This window comes from Leuciscus leuciscus, assembly GCF_965113295.1.
Source record: "Leuciscus leuciscus genome assembly, chromosome: 2".
Lineage (NCBI taxonomy): Eukaryota > Metazoa > Chordata > Actinopteri > Cypriniformes > Leuciscidae > Leuciscus > Leuciscus leuciscus.
Genome location: NC_138726.1, coordinates 23,292,126 through 23,317,018, shown reverse-complemented (window position 1 = coordinate 23,317,018; position 24,893 = coordinate 23,292,126). Strand labels below are relative to the sequence as shown.

General features: G+C 38.1%; 1 protein-coding gene across 1 annotated transcript in view; it reads right to left on the bottom strand.

Annotated features, from left to right (window-relative positions):
* The window catches only part of stim2b (stromal interaction molecule 2b), a 56,081-nt gene extending 31,633 nt beyond the window's left edge, over positions 1-24,448 (bottom strand). Inside the window, exon 1 of the mRNA XM_082151948.1 lies at positions 23,238-24,448. Coding sequence (XP_082008074.1) covers positions 23,238-23,373 — 136 coding nt within the window. The 5' untranslated portion in view covers positions 23,374-24,448. The remainder of the gene's footprint in view (positions 1-23,237) is intronic.
* Positions 24,449-24,893: the final 445 nt, after the last annotated feature.

The following is a 24,893-nucleotide window of genomic DNA, read 5'->3' as shown; positions in this document are numbered from 1 at the left end:
TTCTCCTTGCAGTTGAAGATGGAGCAACTTTTTCGAGGCAATTCGGTCGGTGCCTCAACAGTATCGAACTCGAAACCCAACCCTAGGTACAACAGCTTGTCACTACTGCAGTACTCTTAAAGAATACTGTTGTAAAGTTTATCCGGGCCTTCATAGTAGTACCTTTAACATAGTAGTACACATTATTACTACTCTAAGGTACTAATATGCACCCTTAGAGGAAGATAAGGGACAAATGTGTCCCTCTAAGTGTACTGGCGCCGTGACAATCTGTACCCTAAAGCAGGGCAGGACCACTCTGGCCCTCAATATCCATTTTCCTGCAGAGTTTTGCTGCGACCCTAATCAAACACACCTGAACAAGCTAATCAAGTTCTTCAGGATTACTAAAAACCGACAGGTAGATGAGTTTGATCAGGGTTGGAACTAAATGGTTCTCGAGGGCCAGAGTTGCCCAGCCCTGCCCTAAAGGTAAAATGTTTGCATATTTTTTTCAGACAGTGTATGCATCTCTCTAGATAATGATAGGGCTAAATGTAAAATAAATTTGCGTTCAGTTCAGAACGTAATCACACAACATTTTCCAAAAACCAAGTTATGCTGCCCTTTTAATCTAACTGGTAATTACAGAATTGCAAGAGAGAAAGCAACGTGTAAAGTAAATGCATACTGTGAGAGATCTGATATGTGCTTGGGACACTCGGATTACTGTTGGATGTCTCGCTTGAACAGAAGCAGGCACACTGCTGAAACACATAGCTTCTCACTTCCATCGGCTTTCAGAGGAAGTATGTCTGGGATAGAAACAATGTGAGTAGAATTAAATGTGGTATGAGCACTCAAAGAGTTTCTGAATGTGGAACCCAAAAGGAAGCTGACAGGCTGACAGAAAGTGAGACAATCTCTTTCTGTCCAACACACACACTGGGCCTCTCTAGAGACCGTAAGCTGAGAGGGTGAGAAGTCCAGTCAAACAAGAAATGCAATGAAATGCGTCTTTCAGTATATCACCTTGCTGCTAACATTACCTCAAAGAAAGAGAGAAAAACTCTGAGAGAAACAGGAATGTCTCATGTGTCTTTCCCAGCAAACTCTGCTCCGAGATGCTGTCATGGAACGGGAATAGTAGCCTAACCAGTTCTGGATCAGGGATATCTGTTAGTTTTGGATCTCCATTGTTTTCTCATGCTTCTAATATCACAACATGTCGACATACTAGGTCAAACAATCGTGTTGCTTTTGCAGTTTCATTACTTTATATTTACTGTAAAAGTTACATAACCAAATTCAGCAATCCACATTGACTGCACAAGATAACATATTCAAAAAAATTATAATTAAACTTATATATCAAAAATGAAAATGAATACAGTGCAATGTATTATTGCAATATAAATATACATTGCAATATTAAAGTTCTGATTACAGAAAAAAGATACTGATATTTTTTTCCATATTGTAATGTGATATTGTAAAAAAAAATGTAGGGCATGGAATTGGTTCTATCCATCGTTGATGATTAGATGGAGGCAGATCTGAATGTGAGCTTGAGGTTGACTGTAAGAAAGGGGTGGACTTTAGGCACACTAAATGATTCAGAAAATTGAGTAAAAAAAAAAAAAGTTGAGGTTAAAAAAAATTATGAAAATGAGGTTTCCCTTTTGGGAGCTTTATTTTTAAGAGTTTGGTGTAGTTCATGCATACATCAAACGCACATTATGCATGTTACTCAATCCAAATCTTAAACTGCACAACAAAAAAAGACAAAATTCCCTGTTATACACACAGATCTTGACCTCATTTTATTTTTCTGCATTTCCAAGCTTCCGTTTTAAAATAGCAAGATCACCAAATCGCAATACCAGTATAAAAACAGAAAGACACTTTCCTATACATGGGTGTGAAAATCACATTCACCAAATCTATTAAATCCCCTTTGCTCCTGTCTTTCTGAACCTCCATAAAAAGGCATATTATTCCTCCACGGACGGGGCATCTATAATCCTCTGCTTATGACATTGCATAAGTGTGTTAAAGTATGTTTTTCCCCCTCAAAATCTGACAAGGCTCACAATCCAGGAGTTCAGACTTCCAGAAAAGGAGACAGAGCTTGTGCGCCATTACAGTGGGAATGTGCGGATTGACCTGAGTGACTAACCACCAAAGCAGAGAGACTGTTTTAATTAGAGCAGATACTTATCTGTGATTGTATAAGCAACACTGAAGAGTGAAGATCAGTGTTTGCACTAAGAGGAAAGAGAGAAGTGCACATTCATGAGAGGAAGAAGAACCACACATCATCTGTTTGTGTTTGCAGATGATGTGTAGAGATATTAGTCACATAGGACTTAAACATAAAGACAGGACATCCAGTGATGAACTGCCTGAGGGAACTTCTCTTTTAAGATCAGTCAGTCAGAGGGGAGGAGGTCCACCCACGTACCTTCATGACCAAATGGCAAATGCAGAAGTCTGAACTGACAGTCAAAAAGTCAAAGGGGTCATAGCAAGTCGACTTAGACCTGGTAGATCATTGCTAGATTTTTAAAGGTTTTTGTTTGCCCTGCCATCAGTTTCACTGGCCCCACCATTAAATATTATAGGCTACATTTTACCTTTAATTTTAAGTAATTAATTTTGTATGCACCAGAAATGCTTTCTTTACATGAATAAAGTAATAAGTATTTAATGTACAGTAACAACTGGAAATTAATGAACAATTATGCAAAACATTGCTGGTTGTTTATAAATTTTCAACCCACTCTAACTGATGATTTCAAGATTATCTCAAGTTTTTCATCTACAGTATGTTGGCTAGCAACATAATACTGATGTAGTGACATTTAAATACAATCTGCAACAATAATATTCAGTCTCTAAAAAAAGACATAAAAACGTATTGTAAGATTTACCCCATTCTTACTGTTGAGTTCTGTATGAGTTTAAAATACTGCATTGAGATGGACAAAATGAAGTCACATGACCTGATGAGTGTTTGGTATGTTACAGATGTGTGAACCGCTGGTTTAGGTGTAAGAGGTAACCTGTAAAGTCAGGACAGTAATGTCCGGTTTTACAGACAAGGCTTAAACCTAGTCCCAGACTAAAATGCTTGTTTGAGCTGTCGAAACTGAAAGCAACTTGCACAGACATATATTGTCAGCCCCATTGTTTTGTCTCAAAATGCACATGTTTTTTTTTTTTTTTTTTTTTTTTTAAGGCACGTTTGTAAAAGCTACTTAAATGTCCTAATTAAACTAAGGCCTACTCCAGGCTTAATCTAAGCCCTGTCTGTGAAACCAGGCCTAAATATACTGTCCGGTGGTCTAATACTAAAAAAGGGGGGCAAAAAAGCAATACTGTAGACACAAAACGTACTTTGAATAGTTGTCTAAATATAAAAACACATGCCTGGTTAGCATTTGTATACACTAAAAGCATTTGGTTATGGTGATATTTGCATTTGTGTTGACATAAGAAACAGCTCTAGTCAAACAGTTCTTTATTAGTCTGACTTTTCTCGAAATAGCATAATCATTGTTGATTTCAGTAAACATCATGAAAATTGTGAGTAGGCTACCCTCTCGAGTTCCTGTTAGAGAACTGTGACTTCCTGTTTGTTTGGAACCACTTCCTGCAAACTCTCCTACAGATTCTCTAAAATGCCACCAACACAAATATGACTTCAGCAGTTATACAGGGAAATACGTCACCTATGATACAATATGAGCTATAAACACAATCAGACCTTACAAAATCTGCCTACAGTTTCACTCCTTTTTGATTTCCATTTTAGCTTTACAAAAGGCTTAAGTCCAGGAATTTCTTGTCAATTTTCCCACAAGAGCATCTGGGCTTAATTTGTCCAATTGTTGAAGAAATTCTGCCACTTATTCAATGACTTCAATAGCGGTCTGATGGCAAGTCGACATAAAATTTCATGAGATTGAGAAGGTACAGATGGTGCAATAGCATTACAAGTAGCTGAAACATTATATTTCAATGTGAATGTGGCAGACTGCAGATTAAGGGTGTGTTCACACCTGTAGTTCGGTTCGCTTGGTACGTTTGGTCCGGAGAAAAAAAATGCTTTGCGTTCACACTGGCATTTCAACACTGAACCTAAAGGCATAGGGATACGTCCACAACCTGATTGGTCGGCTTTTTATTATGAATATTTTGCGACGGAACATCCAAAACAATGCTGTGTGCTGGGATAAATGCGCTCGTTGTATGTGCGTAGCCTACATATGATGGTATTTTGACCAGCTGAGAACTCATGAAGAGCTTATTAAGGAGTCAAAACAGCAGCAGGAATCCCTCTGTCACACACACATATGAAGATGTGCTGCAAGGAGACGTGGTTCTGATGCCTGTACCAAACTGTGATGGGCAACATCGTGACTATAATGAGAAAAAACAGGTATGCTTCAACATTATGTCCCATTTTTGGTTCGCTTACATGTCTTTGGTCAGTGTTGTGTTCATATTTCATTTGAACCGCACCAGAGTTAATTTGGAAGCGGACCGATACCCATATTTTCAGCGCATGGATGGCAGCATTCCCGCTTATTCAAATGAACTGCACTAACAGAGCAATCGCACCAGAGTTCGTTTTAATCGAACCAAACATGCCACGTGTGAATTTGTGAACTAAATCCCCTTTCACACAGAGCGTTGATCCCAGAAAATTACCATAGATATGCTAGAGCGTCTTCTGTGAGAACGTAAATCCCGGGATGGGGACCTAGTAACATTGCTGGGATCAGTCCCAGAATGTGCCCCGTGTGAACAAAAGGAAGGACCAATGCCGTAAGGGGTGTGCCGTAGTGATGACGCATGTATCGTCACAATGACGTAGTTATCGTGCGACTCTTTTACAGGGGGTTTTAAATGCAGGTCAGCGTTCACGTTGCACATTTAAAACGAAGAAAGTTTGTGTACTTCAAGGAACAAAGGAATTAAGGATGAAAGTTTGCACATCAACATCTAATGCCGGATCAGCTGCCATGTTGTTCAAAGCAATGCAAACTCTTCCGCTGTTTTACCTCAACACTAACGTATGCGACACGTGCATTACAAGTCACATCCTGATGTCACGTGTCTTTACGGGATCTTTGCGGGATGTGTGTGAACGCACGCACAGATTCCAGAAAATCACCGGTAGCGTGAATGAACCAAAATTAAACGATCCCAGGACAAATCCCTGGACATGTTATTAGTGCGTTTTTTGGAATCTCTGTGTGACCTGCAGTATAGTGTCTATATCTTATATGGATGTAATATGCAGCATCCAGCATGATAGTGCATTTGAGCATAATGGTAGTTTAATTTGATGATGAAACTCCACTATAACACAGTATTTCAGCATTATGACAGCACACACCTCGCTCACTGTCCAAAGAGATGACATCAGAGCATGATGGATTTAACCTTTGACCACATCTTAGGCACCAGTGGAATAATTAAGCCTTCAGTCTATCCACAATCAATTAGCCGAACAGAGTTATAGCGGAAGTGCAGCACATGGCAACACAGATACAGAATGTGTAACTCTAGCGGTTTGTGAAGCCGGATAAGCGGCCCTTGAGAACGCACCTGTTTTTTTTGGGGGGGAGCTGGATTACCACTAACCTCAAAGCATACGCTGACTCATCTAGCACTTCAGCCCACTTTACCCACAGTGGAGAGTAAAATCTCAATAAAAGGTGGCTTGATTTAGCGTTTCTCATTGACCACTGCTTTAAAAATATATAGTTGAATATATGCATGTGTGTCTATACACTACCGTTTAAAAGATTGGAGTCTATAAAATGCCTTGAAACATTAAACATTGAAACATTTTAGAGTCTCTTATGTTCACCAACGCTGTACAGTACAGTAAAAACAGTAATATTGTGAAATAATTGTTTTCTATTTGAATATATTATTTTAAAATGTGATGGCAAAGCTGAATTTTCAGCGATCATTACATTACAGTCTTCAGTGTCACATGATCCTTCAGAAATCGTTCTGATAAGATGATTTGGTGCTCAAGAAACATTTATTAATATCAACGTTTACAGTTTTGATGCTTATCATTTTTGTGGAAACGGTGATCCATGTTTTCAAGATGCTCTGATGAATAGAAGGTTCAAAAGAGCAGCATTTATTTAAAATAGAAATCTAAAAAAAAACTGTATGGTGGTGATACTTGCTGTAAAGCTGTGAGAGAAGAAAATATTGTGTATTATCAGCTGATATTATACTAGTGCCACTCCTGAAATACTCACGGTAAAAGCATAAGAAAACATTTTGAGGAATACTGGGGTCTGATAAAAAAGAAAGTGATGTCTCTGTCACATACTGTAGAAGTGTTGAGAGCCAGTCATTGAAGTTAGAGATAAAGGAACTGAGAGCGTGCCAATGTGACATACATTTTTCTCGATGGCTTTCTATGGTTAATGAGCAGGTTGTTTGTTTAGTGACAGGTTTTTTTTTTTTTGTTTTTTTTTTATAGAACACACCCTTTGTAAGCATTCTGTATATTTCTGTGTTGGTCTTGTTTACAGAGACGAGATGTACAGTAAGACCCAGAGAGCAACAGTCTCTCTCTCTCTCTCTGACCCTGAAGAAAAAGGAAAGTCCCTGAAATGAGAGACTGCCCCTCTTTCTTTCATCCGAAACATCCCTTCATCTCAAATGTTAACAGCACCACTTCAAGCTTTCATAATACATAAATGAAAATAGGTTTCTAAAAAAACAAATAAATAAGTAGGCAGTTTTGGACATAAAAGCATAGGCATGCACTGTAAAAAACAAACATTTATTTTTGTTTATTTGTAAATAAGTAAATAAAACAGATTATTGGACTAAGTTTTACAAGAAAATAGTAATTCAGTCTTTCTAATTCAAAATTGTATTTAATTCAATGCTCTATTTGCCATTTTTTTGTATCCGTTTATAAAATCTACTAGCAAAATAGTGAAAATTGTACCAACACCATTTTTTTATTCTTTTTTTTTCCAGTGTGACTGTGTAAAATGTCTCTCATGCACCTTGAAAGTTTAACACCATGGCAATCTGTTGTGATAGACGTGAGCAGTGGCCAGTTTTCCATCCAGTCTTCCGATGAATACACACAACTATACTTTGGCTTTTTGTGATGCCTGACACTTATATTATTAATAAAGCAACCGATGTAAATAAACCTGATATAGATGTTTGTTTGAACAGTTTTATTTCACTCGCAAAATGACAGTGACGGTGGACACTTGAGACATTCTAATGCAGGCAGCTATAAATACAGAAAAGAATGAACAGAGACTAATGTAACATGAGCTTTACAAAAGGAGAAATTACACCAAGCAGCTCACTGAAACTATATAAGAAAATATCTGCTTTTATGGACAGCATGCATTCTGTGTGAATGTGAGTGTGTGTGTGTGTGTGTGTGTGAATATGTGTGTGTGTGTGTGTGTGTGTGTGTGTGTGTGTGTGTGTGTGTGTGTGTGTGTGTGTGTGTGTGTGTGTGTGTGTGTGTGTGTGTGTGTGTGTGTGTGTGTGTGTGTGTGTGTGTGTGTGTGTGTGTGTGTGTGTGTGTGTGTGTGTGTGTGTGTGTGTGTGTGTGTAGAGATCATGGGCATGTAATCTAGGGACCACAGGTGGACTATAAAGTGTCCTCATCATCCTCTGTAGTGGGTCTTAGCACCTTCATGTCATTCCCTTTTTAGCATCATGCCATCGGATGTCACAGCTGAGTGCTTGGCATGTTTTCAGGCTCCACGATGTGATACCTGTGTTATATTGTTCTAAATATATCACAACCCCAAATCATCAGGGTTACAAGCCATTCGGAAATGAACTGAGAATTCTAGTGAAACTGCAAATCCATTCATGAATTTGAATTGAGTTGGCAAATTTGAACTTGAATTTTAAAGTGGAATTAAAATAAAAGGATATTCAAAGAAGTGTAGTTTTTAATAATGCATTTAATTTTTCATTATGAATTGCGATATAGGCTATATAACATTCAGGTATTACTACACACAAGTTAAATGTGCTGTATGTAATTGTTTTGACTGTACTAAAGCACAAAAATACCATAATTATTTTTTAAAATACCATAAGATTTACATCTTGTTCACATCTCTTTCCTCAAGTACTTGTTTCTCCAAAAAAACAATGATTCGTGTGTGGAATCTCAACCGACAAATTCAGAGTTTTGCTCAAACCTGTAAGTCATTCATTTGTTCAGTTTGCATTATACTGTAGAAACTCTGACTGAGACATGGTAGAATCAATGAGAAGTGCAAACAAAATCCATAAAGAGATGGCTAGGCAGTGAGCCAAATAAACATACTTCAGACAGGAGGAAGTATGCATTTGTGTTTATTTTGCTTACCACCTGTACATGTCTTCTTTTTTTTTTTTTACTTTCAGCAATTTTCTTGTGTCTTCCACTACAAAATGGGTCATTTCACTAGAGTGTATTTACACCAGTATCCTGAAATGCACCCTTCACATTGTGAAAGCAGCTAGTCAGACCAGACTAGAAATGACAAGAAAACCTCACAGCCACATGCAGCGTATCACAAAGAACTCCTTCAGTTCCTCTGAGAATGGCACAAAACAAGCTGCACAGTCCAGCTCAATACAGTGACCTACATTCCCATTGGGGACAATTTTCTGCATGATCTGAGATACCAGTTGGACGATGCAAGGCTTCAGAGAATAGTTTCAGTTAAATTAAAACATTACTCTTGCCATTGTATTCGTAAAAGAGGCCACTCTGGCCTTAGATAAGCACAACAGTGTCTGGGGTCCCATCAGAGACACATGAGAATATGTGCAATTACAGTATGTGGATATTAACTGATTTATTCACAAGGATCCTAACAGACTGAAGATCTGGAGATTTTATTATTCAGTTTGCAAAAAGGAAAATATGACCATTGCTCATTTGGTTTAGTGTATTAAACTTAGACAACTTATCATGCAGCTTAAATTACACCTCTAGTGCAGTTTGTTTAGTAGGAATGTTACTATGTTTCTTGATCAGGCTTACGAATCTCGTACGATTACGATATTGCCTGATAGACAATATTACACAACAAATTAAATAGACTTAAATTGTTATACTTATGCACAAGAATATTATAGAGTATCCGCATAAAAAAAAACGTATTTTCAATTGAATCAGTGTTAGCCTGGAGCACATGCTTCATAGAAGTATGTGTTTGTGACTGTGAGTACTAATGTAAACCTTCAGGAATTTAATGAATTACCCCAAGAGAAATAGTGTCTGTCATACTGTTGTGATGATGGTAGATATCAGACCTGCAGGATATTCTCAAACTGTTACTGAGTGACCAAAGGAATTGATGGCATCTAGTGTTCCATCTGAGCAGACGTGTGTGAATGTGTTCCACTAGATTTAATCGGAAAGCATGATCAGACCCTTAAAAAAACTGTCAGGGCAGTCTAGGTTATGACGTCTAGTTCTAGCATCAAAGTTTGGACAGCGATCAGTTGTCATTTGATAATATTAAACTTGAAAAATGTGAATATATAATAGCAGCCTCATGTTGTTTCAAACCTGTATGGATTTCTTTCTTCTATGGAACCCAAAAAAAGAAGGCCGACCGCTAAACCCGTACGCAACTAGAAATCGGAAATCAGAAATCTCCCGAGCGGAGAGTGCCTTTCTGATAGATTCACCTCTGCTTGCTCAGTCCATTCAACGCCGCTCGCTAATCCCAGAATGCTCTTTGTGATTGGCTGGTTCAAGAATTTGTGAAAAAAGCATTAGGTCTAAGGTTAGGGTTTTAAATCAAGTTTGATCAACCTTATACATAGCCTAAATTACGGTGGCCAAGAGTTTAACATGCTGCAACTGAAGAAAACACCAGCAAATTAAGAAAACATCTTCATCAGTTTGACAACATGCTCTGCAAATACTCACAATGCAACCAAATGAAGAGTTCAGATGCAAAAGCCTCTAAGTGCCATCTGAAATTTTCTTCTGAATGATCATTTTTGTAAAGCTTGTATATTTAAGTTAAGTAATTTCACTTAAATGACAATTAAAAGGTCATTTGCATTGCCATTTAAGTGAAATTATTGAACTTAAATATACGAGCTTGATTCTAGAAGACAATTTCAGATGGCACTTAAAGGCTTTTGCATCTGAACTCTTCAAATACAGAAACAAATTTTGCGCAAATCCTCACAATGCTTATTAGAATGGTTTAATTGGATAATAGAGATTGGTTAATAACGTGAGATTAAATGCACAAAGTATATTCGTGTAATTTAACATTTAATTATTGCTGGTTTGTGTTTTCTGAGATAACATTTCACTGTTTTTATTCATGTTGAGGAATACTGCATCTGTTTTTGGGCAAGTGAGATGAGTAAACGCATGCTTACATTTAGTCTAAGACTACAATAACCATCATGTTTACACAGCGCACACGACCTCTGTACCTTACTCCCAATTTCTCTCAACATTGGGAGAGAAGAGGTGTCAGTCAATAAATGGGAAAACCAAGTAACTTGTGTTACTTATTTAAAAGTAACCCAGATATTTTGTTGTAAATTTAAAAGTAATGTTACTTTTACGTGTGATTACGTAACTCACGTTACTTGTAATGTGTTAGTTACCCCACGACACTATAGGTTTAGGTTGTAGGTTAGTGTAAGGGGTTAGGTATTTGTTTCAGCATTGTGTGTAGGCAATCGGGGTTTGGGGGGGCATAAAATGTTGCATAAAAACAGAACTATAACATACCAGCTCTGATCCACCTCAGCCCTGCATATTAAAGGTGCTCTGATGCTGCTTCCAGAGCCTTAATAGCTCTGTTTGTTTTGAGACAATGTCTATGGAAAACAACTGCTCGGGCACAGAGTTCCCTTTAATAAGACCAGATAAAGAGATTAACAGACAAATTAATGGAAATGTAAAGGGTCAACAGTGTTGCAACACAACGGCGGTACTGCTGCTATTACTGAGAGACTGCTACTTTGCGATGGACACAAAGAGGAGTAACAAGTGACAGCTAAACTCAAGCATCTAAAACATTTAAGTCAGCATGAAACAAGGGTGAACCGGCTTATTGAAGGTGAAATTGGAAATATCCATAGGAAATTTATTGGATTGTGCATATTATTTATATTAAACGCTGCAACATTCCATAAAAAAAAATAAAAAAAAAAAATTAAAAAAAACTGTTCTAGTCCGAACAACAAGAACAGAAAATTAGCTACATTTTGTCACATGTAAATCAAGTGTATGATATGTAGCAAACACTGAATAATTAATATTTTCTTATTAATTTCTTCATTTTTTACAGTAAATTTAATTTATATTTTGAACAATTTAAATGTATGATTTTAAAGGCAATTAATTTTATAAACGCTTTTTGTTATACTGGTTGAAACGCTCTTCCCATCCTGATAGCAATCAATAATAAGTGGTCTAAATGTTAAAACATATGCTGTACCTACATCTTCTGTGGAAGAATCAGGATCATTGCATTTGGTCTGAACCAAAACAACAAGCTTATGCTGCGTTCACGCCATGTTGTAACCGTAATTACAAGATGGCAACCTGTGACGTTCTACCCGGAGAAGTTCACGTCCTCAGACTCACATTTATGCGTTTCTATGTCAACACTATCAACACTGAAATGAAACTGCAGCAGTCAGGTGATACCACTAGAGCACTGAGAGTTATTATTGTAATGTTATGTGCTTTGAGACATGAGGTAATTTATCGTTGTCTCTCGTCTCGTGACGCTTTGCAGATACTGCTGTGTGTGTTCATGTGTTTTGAAGGAGGCATGGCTTTGGAGATGCTCTAAAGCAGGGAACGACAACTGGCGGCCCGCGGGCCAAAACTGGCCCGCCAGCAATATTTTCTGGCCCGCCGGATTATTTTGGAAGTCCTAAATGCTGCACAAAACTCTTCCACTACTTGAGAAAAGCCGTAGTCGCGCGGCGATTTCACCGCCGCATACTGTGTGAAACACCCATAGGGAATCATGCGGCGCGGGATTACATTTTAAAGTATAACTGTGCGTTCACACCGGACGCGAATAGCGCGTCAAATTCGCGCCTGCCGCGTCTAGTTATAAGCTTGACCACTTTGTGTCCATTCGCGCGCCAAAAGACGGTAGCGGTCAGAACTGTGGTGTAGGCTACTTTGGACGGAGCGGGCGGTCTGACTGACAATAGCCCACTCCCGACATCTTTTGACAGCGTATCCGCACTTAAAGGGATAGTTCACTTTGAAATAAAATTTTGGTATGTTTTAGCTTACCTCAAGGGCATCCAAGATGTAGGTGTCTTTTTTTCCGCAGTAGTTTCAATTTTGATATTTTTAGGTCAAACCGTTCTTGTCTGTCAGTCATATAATGCAGGTCGATGGTCACTGTCTCAAAGAGCATGCACAGAGTCCAAATTAAAACAATTCCCCATCGTCCAAATTAAACAATTCCCCATCGTAAGTACACATTGATGGCCCAAGACACGAAACGAGCGGTTTGTGTGAGAAAACGAACAGTATTTATATCGTTTTTACCTCTTGAACACAGCCACGTCCAAGTGATCTGAGAGCGAGGGCGGGTATAGATATATACACTAGATGTCGCATTGGCTACGGTTTCGCAGAAAATACTGTTCGTTTTCTCACACAAACCGCTCGTTTCGTGTCTTGGGCCATCAATGTGTACTTACGATGGGGAATTGTTTAATTTGGACGATGGGGAATTGTTTTAATTTGGACTCTGTGCATGCTCTTTGAGACAGTGACCATCGACCTGCATTATATGACTGACAGACAAGAACGGTTTGACCTAAAAATATCAAAATTGAAACTACTGCGGAAAAAAAGACACCTACATCTTGGATGCCCTTGAGGTAAGCTAAAACATACCAAAATTTTATTTCAAAGTGAACTATCCGTTTAATTCTGACCACCTGTACACCTAGCTCTGAGGAGCTGTTTGGTACTGAAACCATTGTCAGTCAACAACATTCTTTTTTTGCAAGGATGTTTGAAATAGTTCGGCAGAAAATAGCCTACTTCATTTGTCAGTAGGGCAATATGATTTTCGTTTATGTTGCTTAGAAATTTGAGTGATAGGCTTTGTCCTATTTAATTTATGTTAGGCTATTTATATTTCATAATTTTTTTCTGTGGCATTTTTTTTCTCTGCTGACAGTACAATGTTAAAATAGCCTAATATTTATATTGACACGAACACAATTTTTGTATAGCATTTATTATAGGCTACTTAATCTCATTCTTGCCGTTAGAGACATTTGAATGTGAGATTATGGAAACGAGATCTAAATTTTGCGGAACCGTCAGGTCGGGAAATAAAGCGAGTGAACACTGAGTGTATTTTAAGCGGTTGCTGAATAGAACCTTGTGGGAGCGGGACAGAAAAAAAAGAGTCCCGCGCAGAACTCCTTAAACCTTAGGTGTGTATGTGTGTGTCCCGAATAAATAATAATACAAAAAAAAGGAATAAAGTTCAAAAGTCGGACTGTAAGCGAATGAGTATGATTGCTATTCACACCTTTATTAAAATGGCTGTAATCTGTTACCACAATAGTACTTGATCTGTTTAAAATGATTTCCTTGATATATGCCTAAGGTGTTAAATAAAAAATAAAAAATAAAATTTGTCTAATCCAGTAATTCATTTTTTCTATTTTTGATCTGAGCACAATCAGAAAATCAGAAAACCCATTGTTATTCGTTTTTTCATTTTAGTTCAGGAAATAAATAATGGAAAAACAAGTCGTTTTTCACCTTTTTATTTTTGGTTTTAATTTGAAAAAACGATTGAGCGAATGATCCACGGACGGTGACGGACCCATCATATTCCGCGATTATAGGCCTATATAAAAGTATTTAATTTGTATCCATAGGCCTACTCTGTGTAGCTGGCCCGCCATCTACTGGCTAAAAAAAATATTGGCCCGCGGCCAAAGTTACTTGCCGACCCCTGCTCTAAAGGGACGGTTGGATATGCTTTCAAAGCTAGCTTGCTATTACTAGACTGTGTTTGAAATTGCCTACCCTACCTTTAATAATAACGGGTGTAAATTGGTTCAGTCCTGGCTCACTTGCTGCCCTAAACAAGATAAGACACGACCAAAGGGGAAAAAAAGGAAACTACTAGATTTAAGCAGTCTTCTGATTATTGTGAAAGATTACCCTTCTTAAATACTGAACAATCACATCTGAATGAGCATGATCCCGTTGTGTCATCACATTATTTCAGCATTTGTGTAAATGCAAATGCTTATGATGCCCTTTAGATGCAGTTTTTGTGCAGATAACACTATTTAGAGAATGATAAACATTATATAACATGTAGTAAACACAGACTGACACCATCTAAGCATTCATTCTGTTACTGTTCTCCAGGCAAGAGACAAGAGTACACTTGTAAGCCTTTAACTTTTGGTATTACATTGATGTCAATCCCACTAAAAGACAAAAGACAAGAATGTTGCATTACAAGTCTGTGTCAACAATTGAATGGCTGACGGGACACAACCAGCATGTGAAAGGCTGCTTTCACATCATTGCTTACTTCCTACTTCAGACTTATGTTATGATAATACCTCTTGTCTAGAGAGAAAAAGACACAAAACAAAGATCATCTGACACATTTTTAAGGCTACATTAAATTACAATTCCCAGACTCATGCTTCCAGGACAGAGTGTCCCTCAGAGAGGCAGTTTGTTTGTTGAGAAGCTAAACAGTCTAAATACACAAAGGCATTTAATGTGAGAATGGCCACGTTCACAGGAATATCACTAAGGGGATTTCATCTGCCAACTCAACAAACATTCAACAGGCGATTTCCAAGGACCTCCTGAGAGATTCATGTTAGTTGTATGATAATGTCAGCCTCAGACGCCATGCTTTTACAGACCGTTGGCCGAACGCCCGATGCATATGGAACACAAAATTGGAAACACTTCAGAAGTTACGAAGTCTTCATCTAATTGGCTAAATTCTACAGGATTTCCGGGAGATGTGCGAGTTGCATTCTTTAATGGGCCGCTTGGAAACAAAGCCGCCATAACGCCAAATCCCCTCATGGAAGAAGAAAGCCGTCGCGTTTACTGTGACAATGAGCACTTACAAGGATCAACTAAACCCTGCAGTTCAAAAGTATGTGAAGTTTGCAACTCCATTTGCAAAACGTTCTTGAATAAATAATTTATTAGATCCACGCAGGTCTGTTATTACATTTTCACCCTCCCAAGCATGACGCAGAACAAAACGAACTAGGATTGGTTGCATCACATGTCAGTCAAATGTCCTCTTGGGTGGTTGTATGAGGAACTGCGTCTGCTAAATGTGGTAAATGTGAGAACTGTTTTCAGTCTCTTAAAGGGGTGATATAATGCCCTTTTCACAAGATGTAAAATAAGTCTCTGATGTCCCCAGAGTGTGCATGTGAAGTTTTAGCTCAAAATACCCCACAGATATGTTTATATAGCATGTTAAAATGGTCACTTTTTGAGGGTGAGCAAAAATGCACCGGTTTTGTGTCTGTCCTTTTAAATGCAAATGAGCTGCTGCTCCCGGCACAGGGGGTGGAGCTAAAACAGCTCGTTCTTAGCAGCTTAGATTACTTGATCATGTAATCATCTCTGATCATGTCTTGATCATCTATGAATTGTGCTCCGGGGGCGGGGTTTATGTAAATTGTAGGATTGGTGATGTCACTAACCCGGGAGGAATGTCCCTACCAGCCGTTTGTTGTAGTCCTTACAGTCCCAAAAATATTTCTTTAAAAGCAAATATATCCTTTGCTTTGAACTTTGAGCGTTGTAACTTTGCAGACTTTGTTTATGCTCAAACAGCAACATTACACACTAACTTTAGAAGAGTTAGAAAAGTGAAATCATAATCAATCACCCCTTTTAAAATAATAAGTTATGAAAAAAAATCCTTATCTGATTTAGCATTTTTATTTATTTATTTTTCTTGTTCGTGGCGAGGGCCAAGTTTAGTTATTCAAAAATAAAAATAAATGAAATGTTAAAGATAATTTTTTTTCTAAAAACCTTAAGACTGGATTTACTTGGTTAAAAACCTTTTCAAAGGTATCAACAGAATATTACAGAAGTATTAAAGTAAAAATATGTTGAATGGACAGTGTATTCTGACAAGATCAACACTTTGGTGAATTTTCTCCTGATAATAAAAAAGTATTTGTGAGTCTCGAGTTTACTATCCGACAGCATGTGTAAATTACTTGATCCCATGGGAATTTTGTGTAAAACACAAAATTTTGAGTTGAAACAAAGAATATATTTAAGTTGAGTTAACTCATGTTTTTAAGGCAGCAGGTGAACTTTCGTTTCTAAGTTTAACAGACTTGAAATGTTTTACAGTGCAGCTATTATTAAAATGGATTTTTTTTTTTTTTTTTTTTTAAATCAAGATTTAATGTAGTTTCACGAGTTCACACTTACATATAATTTGAAGGGTAAAGTTTAATGCGTATTTGGCGTGCTGTCCGGAGGGAGGGCTCCGAGCTCGGAGTTCGGCCCGAACCCAGAGTATTCCCCCTGTATGTAAGTGTTTAGGACTAGAAGGGTGGAGAAGGGGTGGTGGAGGGATGCTGCAAAACTGTCAATGGAATGAGGTGAGACTGCAGAGTATATATGCACCTCTTACCATTGATTGCTGAGTGCTCTCCACCTGTGTTAATTATCTGAACGTGCTCCTCCCGAACCTTGTTAATAAAACATCATTTGTTGTTTAAGCACTGATCCCATTCCAATTGCCATTTATTTTTTGGTGTATGCATTCAATGTTGGTCTCAGATCTGTGAAAGGTATAGTGCATTTTACTGGTTCTGTAGATAATGCTTATTTGGCAGCACGGTCTGCTTGCTCATTTCCAGAGATTCCCGAGTGGCCAGGAAAAAGTAATAAAAAAACTTTGATTCAAGAGATGACAAATTGATTAAAATCTTCACAGCTGTTTGGTGATCAGTTTTTATCGATTGCAATGCTTCAAAATATGATTTTTAATAAATTATTATTAAAAAAAATAATTTTGCAAAGAAATCTCAATGCACTTCAATGGCAATAATAGAGCATTTGCCTCTGCAGTGAAAACTGAACTTTGGTCAGGGATGCGTATTTGTAGTTGATTTGTTGCAAAAGCTGTTGCCACTAGATATCCAGATTTAGATCCATCTGTGTATATTGTGGAATGTTGTGGGAAAATGTATCTTATGTCCAAAAATTGCTGGTGACAAGTTTTTGATCCAGACAGTTTTTTTTTAATTTAGCATTTTTAAGAGGTAAAGTAAAGTGAGGGAAATGATTTTTGACTGTTACCCTCATATATAGTGTCTCAGAGAGAAGGTATGTGAATCTATTGTCTCAGAGAGAAAGTATGTGAATATATTGTCTGTCTGAAAGGAATCTGAAAGGGCAAGGTGTAGAAATGTAAATACGGAATAAATGAAGGATGAACTGCATTCATTGGGAGTACCCTTAAAGGGATAGCTCTCACACAAAAAGTTAAATTATATAATTTACTCACCCTCATGCCATTCCAAACCTGTATGGAACACAACAGTAGAAACTTTAAGAAATGTCTGTGTTTTTATGTGCGTAGAATGAAAGTCAATGGTCACCAAAACGGTTTGGTTACCAATTTTCCTCCTGGGACAAACAGTTCAGTTGTCCCACCTTATCAGTGGTCCTAAGGGGGAGTAAATGATGTCAGAATCTTCATTTTATGGTGAACTATCACTTTAATGACACTGGTTTATGGACTGATTAGTACCCTGATTAAACAACAGATAAAAAGCACATCAACAACAGTCATTACAAGTTTGCCAGGGATGACCTGGATAATCAAGACAGCCAGTGACTGCATTATTAAATGACAAGATCAAAATGACCTTGTTTGGAAAAAAACAAATTGCTGTTCCAACAGACAAACTTTATCCCAACTAGGATGGTGAAAGTTGTACAGTTTAAGGTTACAACGAATTACCTGCAGTCACTAAAGGAACTGTGAGTAATGGATTGTACAACGCATTTTAGAATGGTCAGTTTCAACTGAAATATCCTAGCATGGCCTAAAGTAACCAGTTCCTCCTCTCATCATGAAGGACAATCATAATATGGGACAGCCACCAAAAAGACACTGATAAACAAAGTCATCTCAGCCTCTACGACAAAGCGTATTCAAATGATCTGAAAGATACACAAAAACAATCGACCTTTCACTCAGAGCTCATTTCATGATAGTCATCTGTGGTACAGGAAATTCCTTCATTACTGTGCTTACAATTGGGAGACCTTCACTGAACAAGTAGCTTAACACATGCCACTCACACAGACACAAGCAGAGTCTACTCATAATCACTTATGTGCTCTTTCTTTAATTCTGTGGTGAAATACGTAACAGTATAGCCTATCTTTTTCTCACTTATTCTAGCTTGTAAAGCAGCAGATGACCACAGTCCGGATGGGAAGTGGGTCGTTGGGTCAACACCAGAGGGACCGTTTGACACACAAAGAGGCCAAAGACAAACTCCCAGCACACACGCACATAAGCACATAAGCACAACGCCGCCAGAGGAATCGTCACACGTCTACACATGTGCATGCATACCAACAGCTCAAATTCTCATTCAGCATTTTAAAATGAAATCATATACACTGACATTCTAAAATAGTTTTACATACAATGTTAGACATTAGTAATAAAAATTGAAAACAGTCCTCCATGAATTCAACATAAAAACATGTTTATAGATTCACTGTAAGTTACCATATCATATACAGTACAAATTATATATTTTAAAAGCCAATAGATGTAATTTTACAGAAATATTGTAAACAATATATGGAATGTATGAATCGCAACAATACAGATAAATATTATATGTTTAATGTGTATGTAAAATACATTAATCACCTTATAATGTGGGCATTTCCACCCAGAATTGCCTGGACAGACCATCACATTTTTTTATATTTTATTTAGTTATATTTCTTCTTATTTTTGTTATCAGATTATGTTATGCTAATACTGTGCATTCTAGTATCATATGTGTTACCATGGTGGTGTTGCTTGACATATACTGTTAAAGGGTCACTGTCATCACGTGGCCATTCATGGTCCACCTGCATCATTATCAGCACATGTTACAGTATCAAACAGATTTTAATAGCTCTAATAGGATGGTATATTGACATTATAGTTTACATACACCGTTAGGAACAGTAAAACACAGTAATCAAAATGCCTAATATAAAGCTTGTAGCATCATAATTGTATTTTTACAGTGAAGTTCTGGCAACCACAGCTGCCAGTTTTTTACTTTAGATGTTTTATTTTATTTGTAAGGGTATCTGACAGCTCATCTGTGTTCTACTAAATAACAGAACTCCAAGAAGTCGTAATATTCCTCATGGTTTTATCTCATGACGACTGCACCCTTATTGATATAGTGGAGACTACACAAAAAAGCAGCTTGTGTAAATATGTATCAAGACAAGCACTTATTTTGTCACTCACTAATTGTATCTGCCGGACTAGCAGGACTTGCATGTATCCCTGTATGTGTCACGTACTGCTCAGGTTTGACAGCGTTCATTTAATTTAATATCCACTGACTGTTGTTTGTGCATATTCAGTAAATTAATGAGTAAAGCACAATTCACAAGTATGCATGCCAACACAGCCACTATATACACATTCAATGATATTTAACCTTCAGTTAAAGTCCCCCTGTGGTGAAAATCAAGTTTTTAATGTTGTTTATATGTTTAATGTGGTTTAAGACAAACCAATTTAAAACAAATTCATTAGTTAACACCGTCGCTGGTGTTTCTGACGTCATAAACTACCTTGTAACCAATCCCGTCAACGTGCTGGCGGGCTTTAGCATATCATTAACAGCAAACAGGGGGGTCTCGAGAGATGCCAGGTTATCCCGGTATATTTTTTTGCTGATATGAAAAATCGGGTAGATTTAGCAATATAGCGGGTGTATGATGTATATTACTATGTTATGATGAACTATATGCCTTTCTCCACTGACGTTCTGAGTTGTTCAAAGTGTTTCTGATGATTGTTAGAAGGCAGACTGAAATGGCGAACAGGAACATGGTTTGTTTGACATTAGCAACACGTTATTAGCTGTATGATAACATAGTCAAGCAAAAGGCTTATCATATTAAGTACCGTTAGCCTATGTGTCCGACATTGCAAAGAGCGATACCATTGTGCAGTGTTTACGGCCCTGTGAGCTGGCCTAATTGAGTGGGGGCGGGGCTAATTAGCATATTCATGGATTCACGTTACAATTATTGATTACAGGGGGACTTTAAACTCATCAGTGGCTGGAGTGGCATACTGAAAACAATGCCCTCATTTCTCATGTCCTTATAATAAACGTGTGTGTGTGTGTGTGTGTGTGTGTGTGTGTGTGTGTGTGTGTGTGTGTGTGTGTGTGTGTGTGTGTGTGTGTGTGTGTGTGTGTGTGTGTGTGTGTGTGTGTGTGTGTGTGTGTAGTGACTCATTTGGAGGTTGACAAAATCAGCTAAGCTGTAAAAAGGTTGTGGTTAATTATATTTTTGCTCCAAAAACCTATAGTATACATATACATGCAATTCACTGCAGTTTTAACTTTTATTCCTTTCAACACAAATTATGATTACAGGGGCAGATTATTGATTAATAACGTATTCTCGGATGGTTCCTTGCACAATGCCATGTCATGACCTCAAACACTTTGCAGCGTGATTTGCAAACTAATCCATTTGTTTGCATCACATAACCAGCTCCATGTTTGGCTTTTCTGATGTATGTATAGAAACTTGCTTGGTAGCTCACCTGGTACAGCACTACACTTGTGATGTGGAGAGTATTCGGTATGAGTCCAATAAAACACGTCACAATATAAGAGCTCAAAGACTTGTAGAAGCAAGCAAAAAAAGGTATGGTTGCTGCAGCAAATGCATTTATCTCACATTTGTTTTAGTTAACACTTTCAGTTAATAATAACTATAGGGTTTAATGTAGACAATATGCTATTTTCAAACACAACAGAGCATATTCACCTTTTAACGCCACTCGCCACGGCAGCTGTCACAACCAACTTAATGAAATATTGCAAGATTCACATTCATCTGTTTCGGATAAAACTGAACGTGATTTTAGTTTTTCACTTTGAAAGTGTTGCGAAAAGTGCAAGAAGCAAAATAATCATTTTGCAGAAATGTCACTCCAGGCATGTTTTTCCAATGAGCTTGTTGGGTTTTTAATGTTATATGACTTTCAGTTAATACTGCAATAATACATGCTTTATGTTGAAATGTGACTTCTTGGCAACAAACCCAGGGGTAAAGTCCACCATTGACAGAATGTTAATGCTCAAAATATTGTAAATGCGCCATCAATCCCCTACCTGAGTCAAGAAAACCCCAAGTGCCATTGCACTTACAATTATAACTAAGGGTTTCCTGAATTCAAGGAGTTTGTTGCAGCTGGGAACAGTAGAGCACTTGTTGTACTTAATCAATAAATTACAAGTGTACATTAGAGTGCACTAAACTATGGCACCAGCTGAAATAATTTGTCCAAGGGATTTAATTTCTGATGACTCAATTACCATTCGCATGCAGGTTATTTACCCATCTAATTAAGTCTACATTCCTGTATGACCACAGATCTGGATTGCATTCATCATATGAGCAGTTCATGGCTCTGTACAGACAGCAATCTGTCATCTCACCCTGTGTCCTCAGCAAGTGCTCTGACCAGACTTCTGCTCGTCAGAAACGATTCACTGTCATTAAAGGCATGACTAATATTGGGAAAACAGCTGTGGGGTTATGAACCAGAATAGGCTGATTGACTGACTGAAACAGTCATGTTTGTTTATGCTAAATATCAGTATGGTAAAAAAAAAACTTTAAAAAAAACGTAGTTTAGCTTTTTTTCTTCTTCTTCTTTATTTGTCTGACCTAAAATATGGATACATGAGTGACCTATAATATCTCTTTCTGCAGATCAAATGTCACAGAGCCCAAAGCTATGTTTTTGTTTTTTTTGTTTTCTAGTGGGGCCCCGTCTCCTAAAAACTAGGCTATACCATAGAAGACCTTATTGGGTCACCCTCATTACAGGGCCCAGGACAACATTCACATGTCCCACCCATGGTGACAACCTTGTATACAATTGTGATAAACATCCAGTATATCAGGGGCATCAGTTAATCTGCCAATATTTGGACGTTTCAGAATGTGTCATTAGACAATGAATGCATTGCCCCATCAGTTTTGACAAAAACCTTTTTAAACCTACAATAATCAACTAGAAATATTATAATAGTCCAATACAAATATCAGAAGTTGATTTAAAAATTACAGTTTTATTGGCCATGATATTTCTGAGTCTTGGGCTAGTTACTAATAACTAAATAATGTATACTAGAACCTATTTAAGTAACTTAAAAAAAGATGGAATTAGCCATAATGGAATAGTTTTCTGTCACTATTGGGATAGTGAGAGAGACAATAAAGACTAAGTACTAGTGACTGGCCGGATAGACACTAGTCACTATGAGAATAAGTGCTGGGTTTAATGGAAGTTACTATTGAAAAAGATACTAGTCACTATTGGATTATTTATTAGTTATAAAAAAATAAAATAAAATACTAGTAACATAAAAAATAGATAGCCTACTAATAAAGCAATAAATGTTAAAATGGCTTGCCATTGAATACTGTTTCAATTGCTTACTGAATATTGTGTAAAATAAATGTCCATTTTGAAAATGCCTTATATCAGCCAGTGGCCATGGAAAACCCCATCTGGAGGTTTCTCTTCATGAAGGTGCTGCCTGGTGACTGTGGGATTCCCTCCTGCTCTCTCATGCCAAGCTTTTATTGGTGGAACAGCAGAAATTCCATGTGGATGTTGTCCTGACCTTCATCATTTTCATAAACAGTAACACATACAGGAAGGATACGATTCTCTAGAATCATCCAGAAGCGATGCGAGGATAAGAGAAACCATGCCCACATCAGGACCCATGGTGCCGTGACAATGTCAACATTCCCTTAACACTCATCAAAACAGCAATGACAATCGAGCATATGCGTTTATCTATGCGTATCTGGTGTATAGAATAGCGCAGGTTGATCAGATTTGTGGTTTGTTAGGATGCAGAGGTCTTACCTGTAGGAGCAACCGCTGCTGGATCAGGAGTGACTCGGTTCGACAGTTGACTCGTGTATGAACTCTCTAAGCCCAATACCGCAGAGATGACGAGTCCACGCAGCAACAGAACCGCTGCCCCGGACAAGAAAGTCATGGTGTGCAAAAAAAGCTTTCAACGAACAATAAATGAATTAAACAAGAGATCACACAGTATTTTCACCCAGTGGATCGTCAAAACGAATCACAAGAATGAAACGTGTGATTTCAACAGTAGTTACACAGAAAGCAGCGAGTTTAAATACCCGAAATAAACGAGATCCAACCTGTAAAAATGTAGGCAAAAAACAAGTAATCCAACCTAAAAACGATCTAAAAATGCATCCACACTGTCCAAGACGTCAAAAGAAGATCGTGAGGTTAAACTCCATCCAAAAGAGATGGTCAACTCTTCTAATATGACACATTGAAATAGACATCAGAGCATTCCGACATCAGATACACCGGACTGGGTTGGAGGATCTGGCTGTATCCCACTTTAGGATCCAAACAGATGAGTGCAAAACTGACGTGGAATCCCCCGTTTTAAATCATCGCCCCAAGGAGCTTTTCCCTGCTACAAAATACCCAACTGAGTCCAATGCGAGATCCCAATTCTACACGGGAAGTAACCGCAAACAGTCACGGTACATCCACAAGAGCCGGCAGATATCCAGCATAGTAAACGCTTCTCAGAATGCAAGTGTCAGATCCCAGTGTTCCGTTTAATCCAAATCCATCGGGACCATCCAAAATACACGCGTGTGCCGTTCATGTCCAATATTAAACCGAGTTTAAATGTCAAGTCCGCAAGACTGCGCCTGAAATGAGGGCTCAGGTCTGCCCACTCTAGTTGATGCAGAAACTAAATTCAGGGGGCGGAAGTCCGTATGCAAATCATTTGACAACAGGACGCCGGCTGTTTGATTCTCCCTCTTCGGCGATCTCGCCTAAAACTCTCATTTGACACAAAGCCTGCAGCTGGTGTGAACTGAACGGGCTGTGTGCGGCAACAATGAGCTGTGTGCTTGGCAGACTATCGGTATGCAAAGAGCACGAAAGTTGTTCGGGAATTCTGGCGCCTCCCGGAAACAGCCCGCTCTATTGTTCATCACTTCCCACTTTTATTTCTCCCATCGCGACACGCAACAATTTACACCCTGAGAATCATCCGAGACAAGTTTTCCTCCTCGCTACGGGCTGCTATTGGTTCATCGGTCCCAACATGGCACAATCCGATTGGCTGACAGCGAGAGTGAGACTTGAGCTTTGAAGGCAGACCGCGGTTGAAAGCAGGCAGACAGATAATAGACTGTGTTTTCTTGTTTTGAGGGTTAATGCTCATCTGGAATATGATTCAGATACAAAAAGCTTTTCCTGTCATATTCTACTTAAAATTATGTGCATACGATTCAGTATTAAAGGTGGCGCTTTGCTTTATGATTTAAATGAATTATCTTGCCCCAGACAATGTTTTCATGTTTTCTACATGAAGCAGGCCACCCCTGAGCACCTCCATGATGACATCACATGACCAGCATGTAGTTGTTAATAATTCTCTTTATAGGCTAGCACTTTTACACACTTTACATAAAAGTACATGTAAATAAGCAAATCAAACATTATAGCTATACACTA